The 15740-nt window shown below is 48.1% G+C and overlaps 1 protein-coding gene across 4 annotated transcripts in view; it reads right to left on the bottom strand.

Annotated features, from left to right (window-relative positions):
• Positions 1 to 2281: 2281 nt before the first annotated feature.
• Positions 2282 to 15740, bottom strand: part of armc3 (armadillo repeat containing 3) — a 191054-nt gene continuing 177595 nt past the window's right edge. For 3 of the 4 annotated variants that reach the window (XM_038798110.1, XM_038798111.1, XM_038798113.1), the window contains 3 exons: positions 13327 to 13521; positions 3009 to 3171; positions 2282 to 2907 (listed from right to left, as the gene is read on the bottom strand). In XM_038798110.1, the coding sequence (XP_038654038.1) occupies positions 2623 to 2907; positions 3009 to 3171; positions 13327 to 13521 (643 nt within the window). In that variant the 3' untranslated portion in view covers positions 2282 to 2622. The remainder of the gene's footprint in view (positions 2908 to 3008; positions 3172 to 13326; positions 13522 to 15740) is intronic. The other variant, XM_038798109.1, reaches the window with a different exon arrangement.

Here is a 15740-nt window from a genome sequence, read left to right as displayed (position 1 = left end):
TCTCAGGATGAAGGCTTCTGTGCACCCACCACTGCCATCCCATCCCACCCTGCTGTTGTTGCTAGTCAGCCCAGACTGCTGCTGCCCATGTCATGGTGCTGCAGTCCAAAGCTGAGCCCTGAATTAACGTGAGATAGCAATAGGATGAGGGTGAGTATCAATGTTAGCTATTCAGATGGGATGCGAGGTCGCTCAAGGAAGAGCAATGAGGAATGAGTGGAGCTGCTAGTTGTGTTGATCTGAGGATTGCTGTCCGTGAGAATGCTGAGGATGTCAGACTGCAGGGGTTTGCATCTGAAAGTTGAACACCACCTTAAATAGGTAATTGAACCTCATGCAGAACTGCATCCCAGATTTGTTAGAATACATGCTTGTTTTTTACTGTGTTTCTAGTCGCACCTGTTTGATCAGAGAGCTGGCCTCCACCTCCCATCCTTGGGGAACAATAGTTCTCTATGGGCCGTCACAATCCACAGCAGGAGCTCCAGAGAACAATTAGAAAACTAATGGTGGGTGTGCATGGGGACAGGGAAGGGACAAGTTATTAGAAGGACACAAGCCTCAAAAGGGAGATGCACAGGTTACATGAGTGGCACAAAAATGCCACATGGACTATAATGTGGGAAATTGTGAGGCTGTTAATCTTGGCAAGAAAAATATAAAATCAAAATATCATGTAGAGAGACCATCAAGTGCTTTAATCCAGAATGATCGGTGTGTCCTCTTACATTAAAGACAAAAAGCATTCAGGTACAGCAACTAATTAGGAAGGCAAATGGAATTGCCTTTAATGCAAGGGGGATGGGAGTATAAAAGTAGACAAATCTTGCTTTCACTGTACACGATGTTAGAAAACTGCACAATTTTGTTCTCATAATTTAAGGAGATATATATTTGAAATGGAGGAAGATCAGAGAAGGTTGACTAGGTTCATTCCTGGGATGGAGGGGTTATTTTATGAGGAATCTCTTGAGTGGTTCAATCCTATACTCATTGGAGTTTAGAAGAATGAGAGGTGTTCATATTGAAACAGAAGATTGTGAGGGGGCTTACAGGGTCGAGGTTGAGATGTTTCTTCCAGAACCAGGGAGCACCGTTTCAAAATAATGGGATTTCCATTTAAGATGGAGATGTGCAAAAAAATCTTCTCTCAGTGGGTCATCAATCTTTGGAATTCTCTGTGCCAGAGAAACAGTGGATGCTGGGTCATAGAATATATTCAAAGTTGATTGAACAGATTTTTGAATTACAAGAGTGTCAAGGGTTATGGGAAAGTGGAGTTGAGATCAAGATCAGGGGCTGGATTCTCCGACTCCCCGCCGGGTCGGAGAATCGCCGGGGGGGGGGGGGGGGGGGGGGGGGGGCGTAAATCCCGCCCCCGCCAAATTCTCCGGCACCGGAGATTTGGCGGGGGAGAGAATTGCGCCGCGCCAGTCCCCCCCCCCCCCCCCCCCCCGGGGCGATTCTCTGGCCCGCGATGGGCCGAAGTCCCGCTGCTGTAATGCCTCTCCCGCCGCGTTAATCAAACCACCTCCCTTACCGGCAGGACTGGCGGCACGGGTGGGCTCCGGGGTCCTGGGGGGGGCAGGGGATGATCTGGCCCCGGGCGGTGCCCCCACGGTGGCCTGGCCCGCGATCGGGGCCCACTGGCCCACGATCGGGGCCTGTGCCGTGGGGGCACTGTTTCCTTCCGCGTCGGCCATAGCCTCCGTGATGGCCAACGTGGAAGTGACCCTTCCGCTGCACATGTGCGGGGACAATGTCAACAGCCGCTGACGGTCCCGCACACGCGCGGACTTCCGCCAGCCAGCGAATCCCTTCGGCCCCAGCTGGCGTGGCGCCAAAGGGCTTCCACGCCAGCCGGTGGGACGGGAACCACTCCGGCGCGGGCCTAGCCCTCAAGGTGAGGGCTTGGCCCCTAAAGGTGCGGAGAAATCCACACCTTTGGGGCGGCCCGACGTCGGAGTGGTTCTCGCCACTCCATCCCACTGGGACCCCCCGCCCCGCCGGGTAGGGGAGAATCCAGCCCCAGATCATCCATGATCTTATTGAATGGAGCAGGCTCAAGGGGCTATATGGCATACTCCATGTTCTTGTTTTCTTGCTATTAAACTAAATCTACAAAGATATGCACTGTCCTGAATCTTTAAGTGGTTGGCTGAGATGTCAGTTCTAAAAAGGGCAAGTTATTATCCACTACAACTGTTTAACTCATGATTTTAAAACATTCTGTCGGAGCAAGAACATCAATCATTATTTTTCAATAAGTGGTTATTTTGTTACAACTTTACTTTATTATTTGCTATACAATTTCTCATGTAAAATAACACACCTACAGAATTTGTGGAAATGCTAACAATAGAAGAGCCATTGAAGTGTTTGTCTTTATGAAAATCCAGTAACATGCGGGCATCTCAGCAATAGTTAAAAATTCCTATTCAGAAACAAGGTGATTTCATCAAGTAATAAAGAAATAACATAGAGGATAGTCAGAAATATTTTAACTAAACAAGTTGGAATGGAGACTTAATGATCTGTTTTAAGATGCCATTTATGATTTTGCACCAATATTTTGCAATCTGTTTAAATCTATTAAAGTTGTCAAATTCAGAGACTAGTGATCTATTTTCTTTTCTCAAAGTTATCTAGGTACCAAGACAATTGTTTGCAACATTTACAAGGTGTAATTTTACAACTAGTATAACTTTCATAGTATGCTGCATCAGGACTGTCAGTCCTCATCAAGCTGCCAACTTGGTACATGAGGTCCAAGATGTATGTCGTTGGTGGGATGAAAAGCCCAATAATATCTTGAGACGGTTGATCAACCAACTGGACTTCATTCCAGGCTCGGGTGTATTTTCCACGGACAAGACTGCAACCAATCCCTAGTCTATCCGCTAAAGCCTGAAAAACAAATGGATTTATTAAGCAATATATACTTTAAATTTCTTCACTTTGGAAACTGTGAAAGAGCAATTGAATTGTTTACCAGAAACAAAAACTACCTTGAATAGAAGGGCTCTGTGGTAGTAGATTCCTTTCTGAATTTTCCCAATGGGGATGACATTGGATTTTAATTCAAATTTCAGGTCAGCAATGTGAAGTTCCCAGGTAAATTCATGAAGTTTTTCCTTGCATAAAGGCCCACCCATCTTATCAGAAACAAACCTAGTATCGAAAATTAAACAAAGCAAAATAAATCAATTTCGATTATTGTGTGAAGGGGTAAAGTGAATGAGGAAAAGGAAAAGTCTAAGAACGGAACCTGGGGTGGCACTGGATGTTGCTACCAGGGCAGGAGAGGAAGTGTACAGTGACACAGATTAAATACAGGTAGTCTAAGGGAAAAGAGGCATGGAATTCAAATTAATCATCAATTTCACAAAGTTCTGCTGATTTGTTAAACTCTATTGAAAAGTATCTTGCATATTCAGGAACGCAGCTACGCAGTTGTATACCTATGCAGTTTCAATGTGGGACGCCCGAGAAGAATTGATCATCTTTTCTAATGCTCTCTCCATGCTTTCTTTTTCTTAAGGTATTTATTCCAAACATGTGTAACAACAACAAAATATACAGTCCACAGTTTGTACAATTTTTCCACTTTTATCCCCCCTCCCTCCCCCCATGACACAATTCCTCCATCAGCGTCATGAACAACCCCACCGCAACCTGAAGCTCGCTGCTGACCCCCTCAACTCGAACTTAATCTTCTCCAACAAGCCCCCAGCGAAGCCGCCTCCAGCCTCCAATTTAATAGGATCCTTCACCGGGCAATTAGAGAGGAGAAGGCCACAACATCGGCCCCATTCCCCTCCAGAATCTTCAGCACCTCCGATACCCCATTGCCACCATTGGGTCCAGCTTGACCTCCATGACTCTGGCAACTCCCAAAATCGGGGGAGTAAAGAATAAGGAGGGTAACACGGTCTAGGATCCAGGGAGGGTAAACAGAGTCTTTAAGGAGTTCTATAGTAAGCTATACGAGTCGGAGCCCCCGACAGGAGCGGGAGGGACGAGGCAATTTTTGGACCAGTTGAGGTTTCTAAAGGTGGAAGAGGACATGGTGGAGGGCTGGGGGCCCCAATTGAATTGGAGGAGATTGTCAAGGGTATAGAGGGCATGCAATCGGGTAAAGCCCCGGGGACGGATGGTTACCAGGTAGAATTCTATAAGAAATTTTCGGAAATATTGAGCCCACTCCTGATGAGGACCTTCAATGAGGCTAGAAAGAAAGGAACCCTCCCCCCAACAATGTCACAGGCCTTGATCTCACTCATTCTTAAACGAGGGAAGGACCCGGAACATTGCGGGTCATACAGGCTGATTTTGCTTTTAAACGTGGATGCCAAATTGCTAGCTAAGATTCTGGCCACAGGAATTGAGGATTGCATCCCAGGGGTGATAGAGGAAGACCAGACTAGGTTTGTTAAAGGCAGACAACTCAATACCAATGTCCGGAGACTTTTGAATATTATTATGATGCCCTCAGAGGGAGGGGAGGCGGAGGTGGTAACAGCGATGGACACAGAGAAAGCCTTTGACCGGATGGAGTGGGAGTACCTGTGGGAAACGCTGGGAAGGTTCGGGTTTGGTGAGGGCTTTATTGGCTGGGTGAAATTGCTGTACCAGGCACCTGTAGCAAGTGTATGTACAAACCGGCTGAGGTCGGGGTACTTTGAGTTTCACTGGAGAACGAGGCAGGGGTGTCCCCTCTCCCCGTTACTATTTGACCAAGCTATAGAACCACTAGCTATGGCGCTGAGAGCCTCGAGGAACTGGCGGGGACTGGTTCGGGGAAGGGGGGGGGTGGGGGTGGAACATCGGGTCTCACTGTACGCGGATGATTTCCTCCTGTACATTTCGGACCCTGTGGAGGGGATGGGGGAGGTTCTGCGGATCCTGAGGGATATTGGTAGTTTTTCAGGGTACAAACTGAATATGGGAAAGAGCGAGTTGTTTGTGATCCAGGCCAAGGGGCAGGAGGAGAGGCTGAAAGAGCTGCCGCTCAGGATGATGGAGAAAAGTTTTCGTTACCTGGGTATACAGGTGGCCAGGAAATGGGATGCCCTGCACAGGCTCAACCTGACCCGGTTGGTGGAGCAAATGGAAAGGGACATTAAAAGGTGGGATATGCTCCCGCTGTCACTGGCAGGGAGGGTGCAGACCATGAAAATGACTGTCCTCCCCAGATTTTTGTTTGTCTTTCAGTGTCCCCCCATCTTCATCCCAAAGGCTGTTTTTAAGCGGGTGAGTAGGATCATTACGGGCTTTGTGTGGGCGAATAAGACCCTGCGAGTAAGGAGATCGCTGTTGGAGCGCAGTGGGGGGGGGGGGGGGGGGGGGGGGGGGGGGGGTTGGCGCTGCCGAACTTTCGCAACTACTACTGGGCGGCCAATATACCTATGATTAGGAAGTGGGTGAAGTGGGTGATGGGGGGGGGCAGCTGGAAGCGGCGTCATGTAAAGGTACTACTCTGGGAGCTTTGCTAACGGCTCCTTTGCCGTTCTCGCCGACCCGTTACTCCACAAGTCCGGTGGTGGTGGCGACACTGCGGATCTGGGGACAGTGGAGGAGGTACAAGAAGGTGAAGGGAGCGTCAGTCTGGACCCCGATATGCAACAACCACAGGTTTGTCCCGGGTAGGATAGATGGTGGGTTCCAGAGCTGGCAGAGGGCAGGCATCAGAAGGATGGGAGATTTGTTCATCGATGGAAGCTTTCCCAGTTTGAAGGCGCTACAAGTACGAGCTGTCCTGAAAAAACAGGTAGTGACCTTTCTGACGCTGTCGCCACTGAGGATACAGGACAGGGTGGTCTCCGGCACCTGGGTGGGGTAGGGGAAGGTGTCGGATATCTACCAGGAATTACAGGAGGCGGAGGAAACCCCGGCAGAGGAGCTTAAGGGCAAGTGGGAGGAGGAGCTAGGTGAGGAGTTGGAAGCGGGTCTGTGGGCAGAGGTCCTGGGCAGGGTTAATTCCGCCTCATCATGTACTAGGCTCAGTCTAATTCAATTTAAGGTGCTTCACCGGGCACACATGACGGCAGCGAGAATGAGCAAGTTTTTTGGGATAGAAGACAGTTGTATGAGGTGCAAGGGTAGCCCTGCAAACCATGTCCACATGTTTTGGGCATGCCCGGAGCTTAGACAGTTCTGGCAAGGGTTCGCGAGGGCAATGTCCAACGTGCTTAACACACGGGTGGTGCCGAGTCCAGAGATAGCGATCATTGGAGTGTCAGAAGACCCGGGAGTTCAGGGGGCGAAAGAGGCCAACTTCTTGGCCTTTGCCTCCCTCGTAGCCCGGAGACGGATTTTATTAATGTGGAGGGACTTGAAGCCCTCGAGTGTAGAGACTTGGATTACCGACATGGCTGGGTTTCTCTACCTCGAGAAAATAAAGTTTGCCTTAAGAGGATCTACACTAGGGTTCTCTCTGAAGTGGCAGTCGTTCGTCGACTTTCTCGGGGAAAATTAAAATGTCAGCAGCAGCAGCAATCCGTGGGGGGGGCCAGGGGGGGAGGCAAGTGCTTAATTGGGATGGTGTGGGAAGACTGGGTCGCGTGGGGTAATGTCTATTTAATTGTTATTGTATATTCTCTTTTTACACTATGTTAATATTCACTCTAGTTTGTTTTGTTATTATTGTTACTACTGTTTTATTATGAAAAATTCTGCAAAACCTTAATAAAAATACTTCAAAATAAATAAGACTGTGGCAACTCCCCCTTCTCCAACACTGCACTAAACATCCCCAATAAGGACTTCTGGCGACGGTGATGTGCAGAGCAGTCGCACATCAGGTGGCTCTCCTCCAGAATACAACCATATAGGCACTTTTACTCGAATTTAGCCCGAAAATTCAGACTTATTTTACCCACAAATAAGAAAGGGAGAGAATAGGAACAACATGCAAGAGAATAGGAGCTCGAGAACCGGCAGAGAGGATAGTAGCGGAGGAAAAGGCTAAGAGCAGCAGTTGGACGAGTTGGCGGACCCACGAGGCAAGGGGTCCCTGGCCACTCCGGAGAGAGGGAGGCTGATGACCCGAACAACACTCCCTCGCCATGCAGACGGCCATCAATGGAATGTGGAAGAATCTGGAAGCTCAGCGGAAGACGATGCTGGAGCTTGAAAAGACATTGACGGACCAGAGTGACAGGATTGTCGCTCTGGAGGCCGATATTAAAAGGTTGGTGGCATCCCAGGGGAATCTGAAGAGGAAGGTCGAAGACCAGGAAAATTGGTCTCGGCGCCAAAATATCCAAATCAAGGGACTGCCGGAGGAGATCGAGGGAAGGGACCCGACGGACTATGTGACCCAGATGCTGGGCAACCTACGTGGGATGGACAGCTTCCCCGAGACACCAGAGATCAATAGGGCGCACAGATCGCTCCGACCAAAACCCAAAGCGGGGAAAATTATTGCAAGGGCAATAATTGTCAAATTACATCATTATCAGGATCGGGAGAAGATCCTGCAGTGGACAAGGTAGATGAAGGCAAACAGCTAGGAAGGACATAGAATTCGAGTATACCAGGACATTGGGGCAGACCTGGCAAAGCGCAGGGCTGAGTTCAACCAGGCGGAATCGGCCCTGTACAAAAGCGGAGTGAAATTTGGAATTCTGTTCCCAGCCGGGCTCTGGGTCACTTTCCAAAATAAGGAACATTATTTCAACACCCAGGCTGAGGCAGACGAGTTTATATGGACATGGGGCAGACAAAGTAGCGTTGAGGACGAAGCAGAGGAGGAAAAAGGGAGAAAGAACTATGATAATATGTTTGCGCGGACAGAAGAGAAATGTCAGACCACAGGAAAGGGCGAAGGAATATCTGTGCGAGGTGCTGGGGAGGTTTGGGTTTGTGGACTGGCTCCGGTTGCTGTACAAGGCACTGGTTGCAAGTGTGCGGACGAACTGGGTGAGTTCGAGACATTTCGGGCTGCATCCTGGGATGAGGCAGGAATGCCTGCGCTCCCCATTGCTTTTATCTTTGGCTATAGAGCCATTGACAATGGTGCTTAGAGCGTCGAGGGAATAGGTAGGGATTGTCTGGGGTGGGGTTGAGAGGGAGGAGCGAGTGGGGTCAAGCACAGGGTTTCGCTGTACGCAGATGACCTATTGTTATGTATTTCCGACCCACAGGGTGGCACTGGGGGCATTATGGGGATTTTGGAGACTTTGGCTGGTTCTCCGGGTAAAAGTTGAAGATGGAAAAGATCAAGGTGTTCCCGATTGAGACCAGAGGGCAGGAATGGAGGTTAGGGGAGTTTCCATTTAAGGTAGTGGGGGCGGGTTTTAGATACCTGGGCATTCAGATGACAGGGGGGTTGGGCACAGCTGCACAAGTTAAATTTGACTCGGCTGGTGGAGCAGATGAAGGGGACGTCAAGAGGTGGCATGTGCTGCCACTGTCGTTGGCGGGATGGTTGCAGACAGTAAAGATGATGATGCTGCCAAGGTTCCTGTTCATATTTCAGAACCTCCCAATCTTTGTTCAGAAGTCGTTCTTTAAAAAGCTTTACGCGTTTATCTCTGGGTTTGTATGGGCGGAGAAGATCCCATGGGTCAAAAGTGCTTTTTTGGAGCAAGTAGGGGGGGGGGCGTGTTGGTGTTGCCAAATATAATTAACTACATCTGGGTGGAAAACTTCACATGGTTAGGAAATGGGTAGTTGGCGGAAGGGTCGGCATGGGCGGATGGAGGTGGGTTCTTCTCGGGAAATAAGCTTGAGGGCATTGTTAACAGCGTCTCTGTCGTTCTCATTAGCCAGGTACTCTGCGAGTCCAGTGGTGGTGTCGGCCTCGAGTGTATGGGGGCAGTGGAAGCAACGTTTGGGACAGGAGGGTGCCTCGATGTGGGCACTGATCTTTGATAATCATAGCTTTGCGCTGGGGGTAGGTCGGTGGGGGGGTGGTTTCGTAGGTGGCGACAGGCAGGGATTGAGCTATTCAGTGACCTGTTTGTGGGGGGCAGTTTTGCGAAATTAGAAGATCTGGAGGAAAAGTATGAGCTGCCATGGGGAAATGCTTTCAAATACCTGCAGGTTCGGGATTTTGTGAATAGAGAGATGCCGTCCTTTCCCTGTTGCCGCGCTTGGGACTGCAAGACAAGGTGCTGTTGAAGGGGGTCAGAGGAGGGGAAGGTGTCTGAGATCTACAAGGAGCTAATGGATTGGGAGGGGGCCCCAGTGAGGATATAAAGCATAAGTGGGAGGAGAAGCTGGGTGTTTTGGGCATGTCCAAAGCTAAAGAGGTTCTGGCAGGGGTTTGTGGACGTAATTTGCATGGTGTTGGGGGTAAATGTAGCCCCGAGTCCAGGGGTGGCGATATTTGGGGTGTTGGAATACCTGGGAGTTCAGAGGTCGTGAGAGGCCAATGTCTTAGCCTTTGCCTCCTTGATAACCCAGAGACGGATTTTGCTCCAGCGGAGGGACTTGGAGCCACCGAAAGCGAGAGTGTGGGTGACCGACATGGCAGAATTGCTGAGGCTGAAGAAGGTCAAGTTCGTCCTGAGGGGGTCGGTCGACGGATTCGCTCGGAGGTGGAAGCCGTTCATTGACTTCTTTGAGGAGGATTGAGTACTCAGCAAAAGGGGAGGGGGCGAGAGGGGGAAGCGAGTTAAAATAGGGACGGCAGGACGGGAGGAGAGCGGTCTTGATTGGAGAGCGGGGTGGGTGTTGATTATTTATAATGTTGTATAATTTTACTTCAGCTTTGGTTTGTTTCTTTATGAAAATGCCCGAATTAAATATTTAAAAAAAAGAATTTTTCTGGACGCTGCCTGCCTCCACAGTTGGTGGGCCAACATGCGGCTGGCCTTCTCTCCATACTCGTACTGCACCCTGCTTGCTTTCTGTAGCTGCCCCACCGCCTTACCCATTGTCGATCTATCAAATTGCCCCTGCAACCTCTTCCTCTCCGCCAACAGCTCTTTAGTGAGGGCCCCCGAATATCTCCTGCCCACCTCAACCAACTCGTCCAGTAGCCATCCATGCTCCTCCCTCCTCCACCTATCCGTGTGCCTTGAGCGAGATAATCTCCCCTTGAACCACCGCTTTCAATGCCTCCCAGAATGTGGCCGCCGACACCTCCCTGTTCTGATTAAGTTCCACATAATCTTCAATCGCTAGCCTCACCTTTTCACAAAACCCCTAATCTGCCAAAAGACCCTATCCAGCCTCCATCCCAGCCTCTGTACATGCCCCGAGCTAAGCCTCACCTCCAGCCAATGCAGTACATGATCCAAAATCAAAATTCCCACATACTCCGCTCCCACCACCCCCATCAGCACCGCCCAACTCACCACAAAGAAATCAATTCTAGAGTATCCCTTTTTCAAAAATTCCTTTATCAGAGTTACAAAGCCAGAGCTCAGAGTGTGGACAGGGGCAAACCCTTAATCCAGTTCTTTGCCTGCTCCAAAAGCAATTCAAATTGAATCCAATTCATGGTCCCCACAAAAATGACATACCAGGTCCAGGAATTACACCTGACCTCATGCTCATCTTAGCCTAAAGGCCGAGAAGTGATTAGAGTACAGCTCATACACGTGCGAGAAGAATGAGTACTCCCTCCACCTGGGTTCCTGAACCTCTACAGATCGGCCATTCCAATCCGTTCCATAAACCCTCCCAATTCCTTCGCCATCCTCGAACTTCCCATTGACTTGGGACTCAACCTGTCCACGTTCAGTTCCATCACGTTAAAGTCTCACCTATAATCAGTTGGTATGTCTCCAAGTCCGGGATCGCTCCCAATAACCCTATTACAAACCCCATATCGTCCCAATTAGGCACATGTATGTTGACTAGCAGCGCCGGCGTCCCCTCCAGCACCCCACACTATCAATTACCTTCCCCCTAGTCGGTACAGCATTCTACATGTTATCCTTCCATGTGTTAACTAATAAATCATCATTGTAAGTAACTCATCAGCAGTTCTGTGAGCATCATTGCAACAGCAAGACCACAGAACACAGCAGAGAGTGTCGAGCTTCTTGAGTGTTGTTGGAGCTACACTCATCTAGGCAAGTGGGAAGTATTCCATCACACTCCTGACTTGTGCCTTGTAGCTGGTAAACAAGCTCTGGGAATTCTGGAAGTGAGTTACTTGCCGTAGAATTCCCAGCCTCTGACTTCTCTTGCAGACAAAGTATGGCTCGTCCAGTTCAGTTTCTGGTCAGGGTTTCAACAATGGTAATGGCATTGAATGTCCAGGGGAGATAGCTAGATTCTCCTTTGGAGATGGTCATTGTCTGGCACTTGTGTGGCACAAATGTAACCACTGTGCCACCATGCCGCATGGATTGCTTCAGTATTTGAGGAATCATGAATGTTACTGAACATTTTGCAGTCACCAGTGAACATCCCCTTCATGTAGGAAAGACTATTGATAAAGCGGCTGAAGATAGTTGGGCCCAGGACACTACCCTGAGGAAGTCCTGTAATGATTTCATGGGGATAAGATCATTTCCATCAACAACCACAAACATCTTCCTGTGTGCTCAGTGTGATTCCAACCAATGGAGAGAGTCCCCCTCATTCCCATTGACTCCAGTTTTGCGAGGACTCCATGATGTCACACTTTGTCAAATGCTGCTTCATGTCGAAGTCACTTGTATCTCACTTTGAGTTCAGCTCTATTGTCCACATTTGGACCAAAGCTGTAATGATGCCAGGAGCAGAGTAACTGTAGCAGAACCCAAACTGACCGTCAGCGAGCAGGTAATTTCTGAGTAAGTGCTGCTTGATAGCACTGTTGACTACATCATCCAGAGCTTTAAATATGGTTGCAAATGTTTCATGGATGTCGAGTTTTGAGTTATTCATTTGTTCCAAATCTATCCCACTTAGCACGGTGGTAGTGCCCAACAACACGGTAGTAGTGCCTCAATGTGAAGACACGTCTTCATCTCCACAAGGACTGTGAGGTGGTCACTCCTACCAATACGGTCATGGACAGATGCATCTGTAAGAGGTAGATTGGTGAGGCTCAGGTCAGGTAAACCTTTCCCTCTTGTTGGTTCTCTGATCACTTGCCGTAACCGGGTCTAGCAGCTTTGTCCTTTACGACCCGGCTAGTTCAGTCAGTAATGATGCTGTTGCAGAGAACTGCCGCTCTGGCTGCCTCGTCTGGACTTTGCGTCGCTGCTCTGGCTGCCTCGCCTGGGCCCGACTCAGCCACTCCGCCTGCCTCACCGTGGCCCGTGCCGCTGGTCCAACTAATTTGCATGGCCAAACCACCTAACCTACACTTCATTGGACTGTGGGAGGAAAACGGAGTACCCGGAGAAAAACCCACACAGACACGGGGAGAATGTGCAAGCTCCACACAGTCACCCGAGATCAAAATCGAACCTAGGTCCCTGACACTGTGAGGCAGAGGTGCTAACCACTGTGCCAGTGTCACCCCATACAGCAGAGGAAGAGGCCATTCAGCCTATCTTGCCTGTGCCAACTCTTTGAAAGAACTATCCAATTAATCACTTACTTCCCTGAACTTTCCCTATTGATGTTGTTGTTTGCCATTTTCAAGTTTATCCAATTCCCTTTTTAAAAGTTACTAATAAGTCTGTTTCCACCACTCTTTGAGGTAACGCAATCCCGATCCTGACAGCACACAGCATTAAAAAATCTTGGGCTGGATTCTCCATCGTTTGGATACTCCGTTTTGCCGGCAGTGCACTCAAGTCCGCGGATTTCCCAACGGTGTGGGGTGCCCACAATGGGAAACCCCATTGGTGGCTGCCGGGACGGAGAATCATGCTGTCGGCGGGGGTGCGCCTCACCAGAAAACAGGTACAACAGGACGGAGAATAGCACGCTAGGCTAAATCGCTGGCTTTTAAAGCAGACCAAGGCATGCCAGCAGCACGGTTCAATTCCCATACCAGACTCCCCGAACAGGCGCCGGAATGTGGCGACTAGGGGCTTCTCACAGCAACTTCATTTGAAGCCTACTTGTGACAATAAGCGATTTTCATTTCATTTCATTCCATATCTTCCCTCAGGTTCTTCATCTAATTAACTTAACTTTGTGTTTGTTGGTTACAAAAAGCCGACAGCCAGTGGAAACCCTTATCAGACAACTTTACTTTACCTCTCGTAATTTTAATCATCGCTATTAAATCTCCCTTAACCTTTATAGTTTTGTAGAGAACAATACCATTTCTGGAGTCTTCTTACGGTACCATATTCATGAAATAACCATTTGACGCTTAGGACAAGTTTAATGATTCAGGAATAAAATTCAGAAATATCACCCTGTTTGGACGTTTTAAATTTATGCCAGTTTACATGCAAAATTGTGCAGAAAAGTACTTACGTTGCAAGTGCCACAATTTGTTCTCTTGTGCTGGGAAGTGGTAAAATATTTCTTGCAACTTCACTGAGGTAAGCATCAAAAAGTACATCATAAGGGCATTCCCATGGTTTATTTTTCTCTTCCTCTTCAGCCTTTTGCTGGTGTTGTTCCTCTTTTTGTTTTTCCTCTTCTTTTTTCCCTCTGCTTTTTCCTTTGCTGTTATGTAATAAAAAAAATTGGGATCTTTTTCAAATAATGGGGTCAAAAATTCATAGTTCTTTTTCATAATTATGATGGAGTGGGAATTGCCCCCACAGAGTTTCCAAGATCAGACCATTTGCATGTAATACAGGAGGTGCTCACAAACCTTGAATTCCCACTAAGCTGCTCAGGTAAAATGAGGAGGGTCGCAAAGTTCAGCTCTTGCCAGTCATTAGAAGGTGAAAACAGTAAGACTGGCTTGAAATATCATCCAATTATAAAACTGACCTCTTCTGATGGAAGACACATAGATGGCTTTGTGGCCACTTGGGCTGTTCCATGTCAGGAACCGAGCATGGAATATTCATATGGGCAGTACTACCACAAACAGACACTCTACAAACTAAAACAAAAACCGGATACTCAGGAGACAGGTTTCGCTTGCAAGGCCAGTATTTCTTGCTCACCAATAGTTGCCCTAAGCAGGTGATAGTGGACTGGTTTCTTGCACTGTTGTAGTTCTAGTGGTGAAGGGACTACCACAATGTTGTTAAGTAGGTAGGACAGTTGCGGGGCAATGGAGGAGGTTGGTGTGATCAAGTGTGGCAAAAGCCACAGACACACTGAGAAGGATGAAAGGGATAGTTTGCCTTTGTTGCAGTCACCAAGCACCATTTGTGATTTGACAAGAGTTGTTGCAATTCTGAAGCAGCTGTGGGGACCTAATTGAAAATCTGTAAACAGGAGTCGGAATTCCCTGGCCATTCGCTGGTAGAGGTATTCTCTGGTCCCCCCGGTAGCACATCCCTGCCGTGGGTTTCTCAGAGGCGTGGGGCGGCTTCAATGAGAAATCTCATTGACACCATTGGGAGCAGAGAATCCTATCATCAGCGAACTACACGCTGCCTAGAAACATGGGGTTGGGAAGCAAGAGAATCCATCCCATGGAGATATAATTTTTAATTTGGGAAGTGACAACATATTCAAGGACTTTGGAGAGGCAAAGGGATTAGAGATGAGGCAGTCGTTCAGAAGCATGGAGGGAATCCTAGGATTGTTCTTTTGAGGAAGGGGTGATTATGGCAGATTTGAACACAAGAAGGATAGAACTTAAGGGAAGGGAACTATAAAAATGTCAGCTAACCATGGAACTAGGAAGGTGGTTGGGTCGTCAGCAGCTTAGTGGGAATAGGGTCGAGAGAGCAGGAGGAGGGTCTTAAGGATAAGAAAAGTTCAGAGACAATATGAGCAGAAGTTGGAGAGAGATATACAAGTTTTGGGGTAGGACAGGGAATGCTTTAGAAGATGTTTGGGCTGATGGACCAGGGGAAAGGAAGAAAGTGGCAGAGGCTTCTCAGAAGGTCTCAATCAAATAACTTGATGTTGGCAGATGAAGGTGAAAGAGACAGGGGAGAGGTGGGTTAAGAAGATAGAGAACTGAAGAGAAAAATAGCCAAGGTTACCTTTGCATTCCCGGATGATCCTAAATTCTCAGCCACTTTCACAGATGAGAGAAAGGTCTGATAGAGTTTTAAGTCATCCTGCCAGATCTGGCGGTGAACATCTAAACCAATTGTCTGTCATATCCATTCAACTGTGTTCCCTGTACTTAATGGGGGTGGAGATGAATGATGTACCAGGGGAAACGTCCAGGGTGAGAGATGGGAACTAGAGCATCAAAAGTAGAGCTATTATTTAAATGGAGAAAGACTGTAGGATTATGAGGTGCAAAGGGATTTAGGTTCCCGTGCATGAGTCACAAAATGTTAGTATGCATGTAATCCAGAATGTTAGTGGAATGCTATCTTGTAGCACAATGGTTAGCACTGTTGCTTCACAGCACCAGTTTCGATTCCTAGCTTGGGTCACTGTCTCTGTGGAGTCTGCACGCTCTCACTCTGTCTGCATGGGTTTCCTCTAGGTGCTCTGGTTTCCTCGCACAAGTCCAGAAAGATGTGCTGTTAGGTAATTTGGACATTCTGAATTCTCCCTGTGAGTACCCGAACAGGCGCCGGAATATGGCGACTAGGGTATTTTCACAATAATTTCATTGCAGTGTTAATGTAAGCTTCCTTGTGATAATAAAGATTATGATTATTATTATGAGAGGAATTGATTATAAAAGGAAGGATGTTATGCTTCAGCTATACAGGGCATTGGTGAGACCACATCTCGAATACTGTGTGAAGTTATGGTCGCCTTATTTGAGGAAACAAATGCATTGGAGGTAGTTC

The sequence above is a fragment of the Scyliorhinus canicula genome, chromosome 5 (assembly GCF_902713615.1).
Source record: "Scyliorhinus canicula chromosome 5, sScyCan1.1, whole genome shotgun sequence".
Classification (NCBI taxonomy): Eukaryota; Metazoa; Chordata; class Chondrichthyes; order Carcharhiniformes; family Scyliorhinidae; genus Scyliorhinus; species Scyliorhinus canicula.
This window is presented reverse-complemented; position numbering and strand designations above follow the sequence as displayed.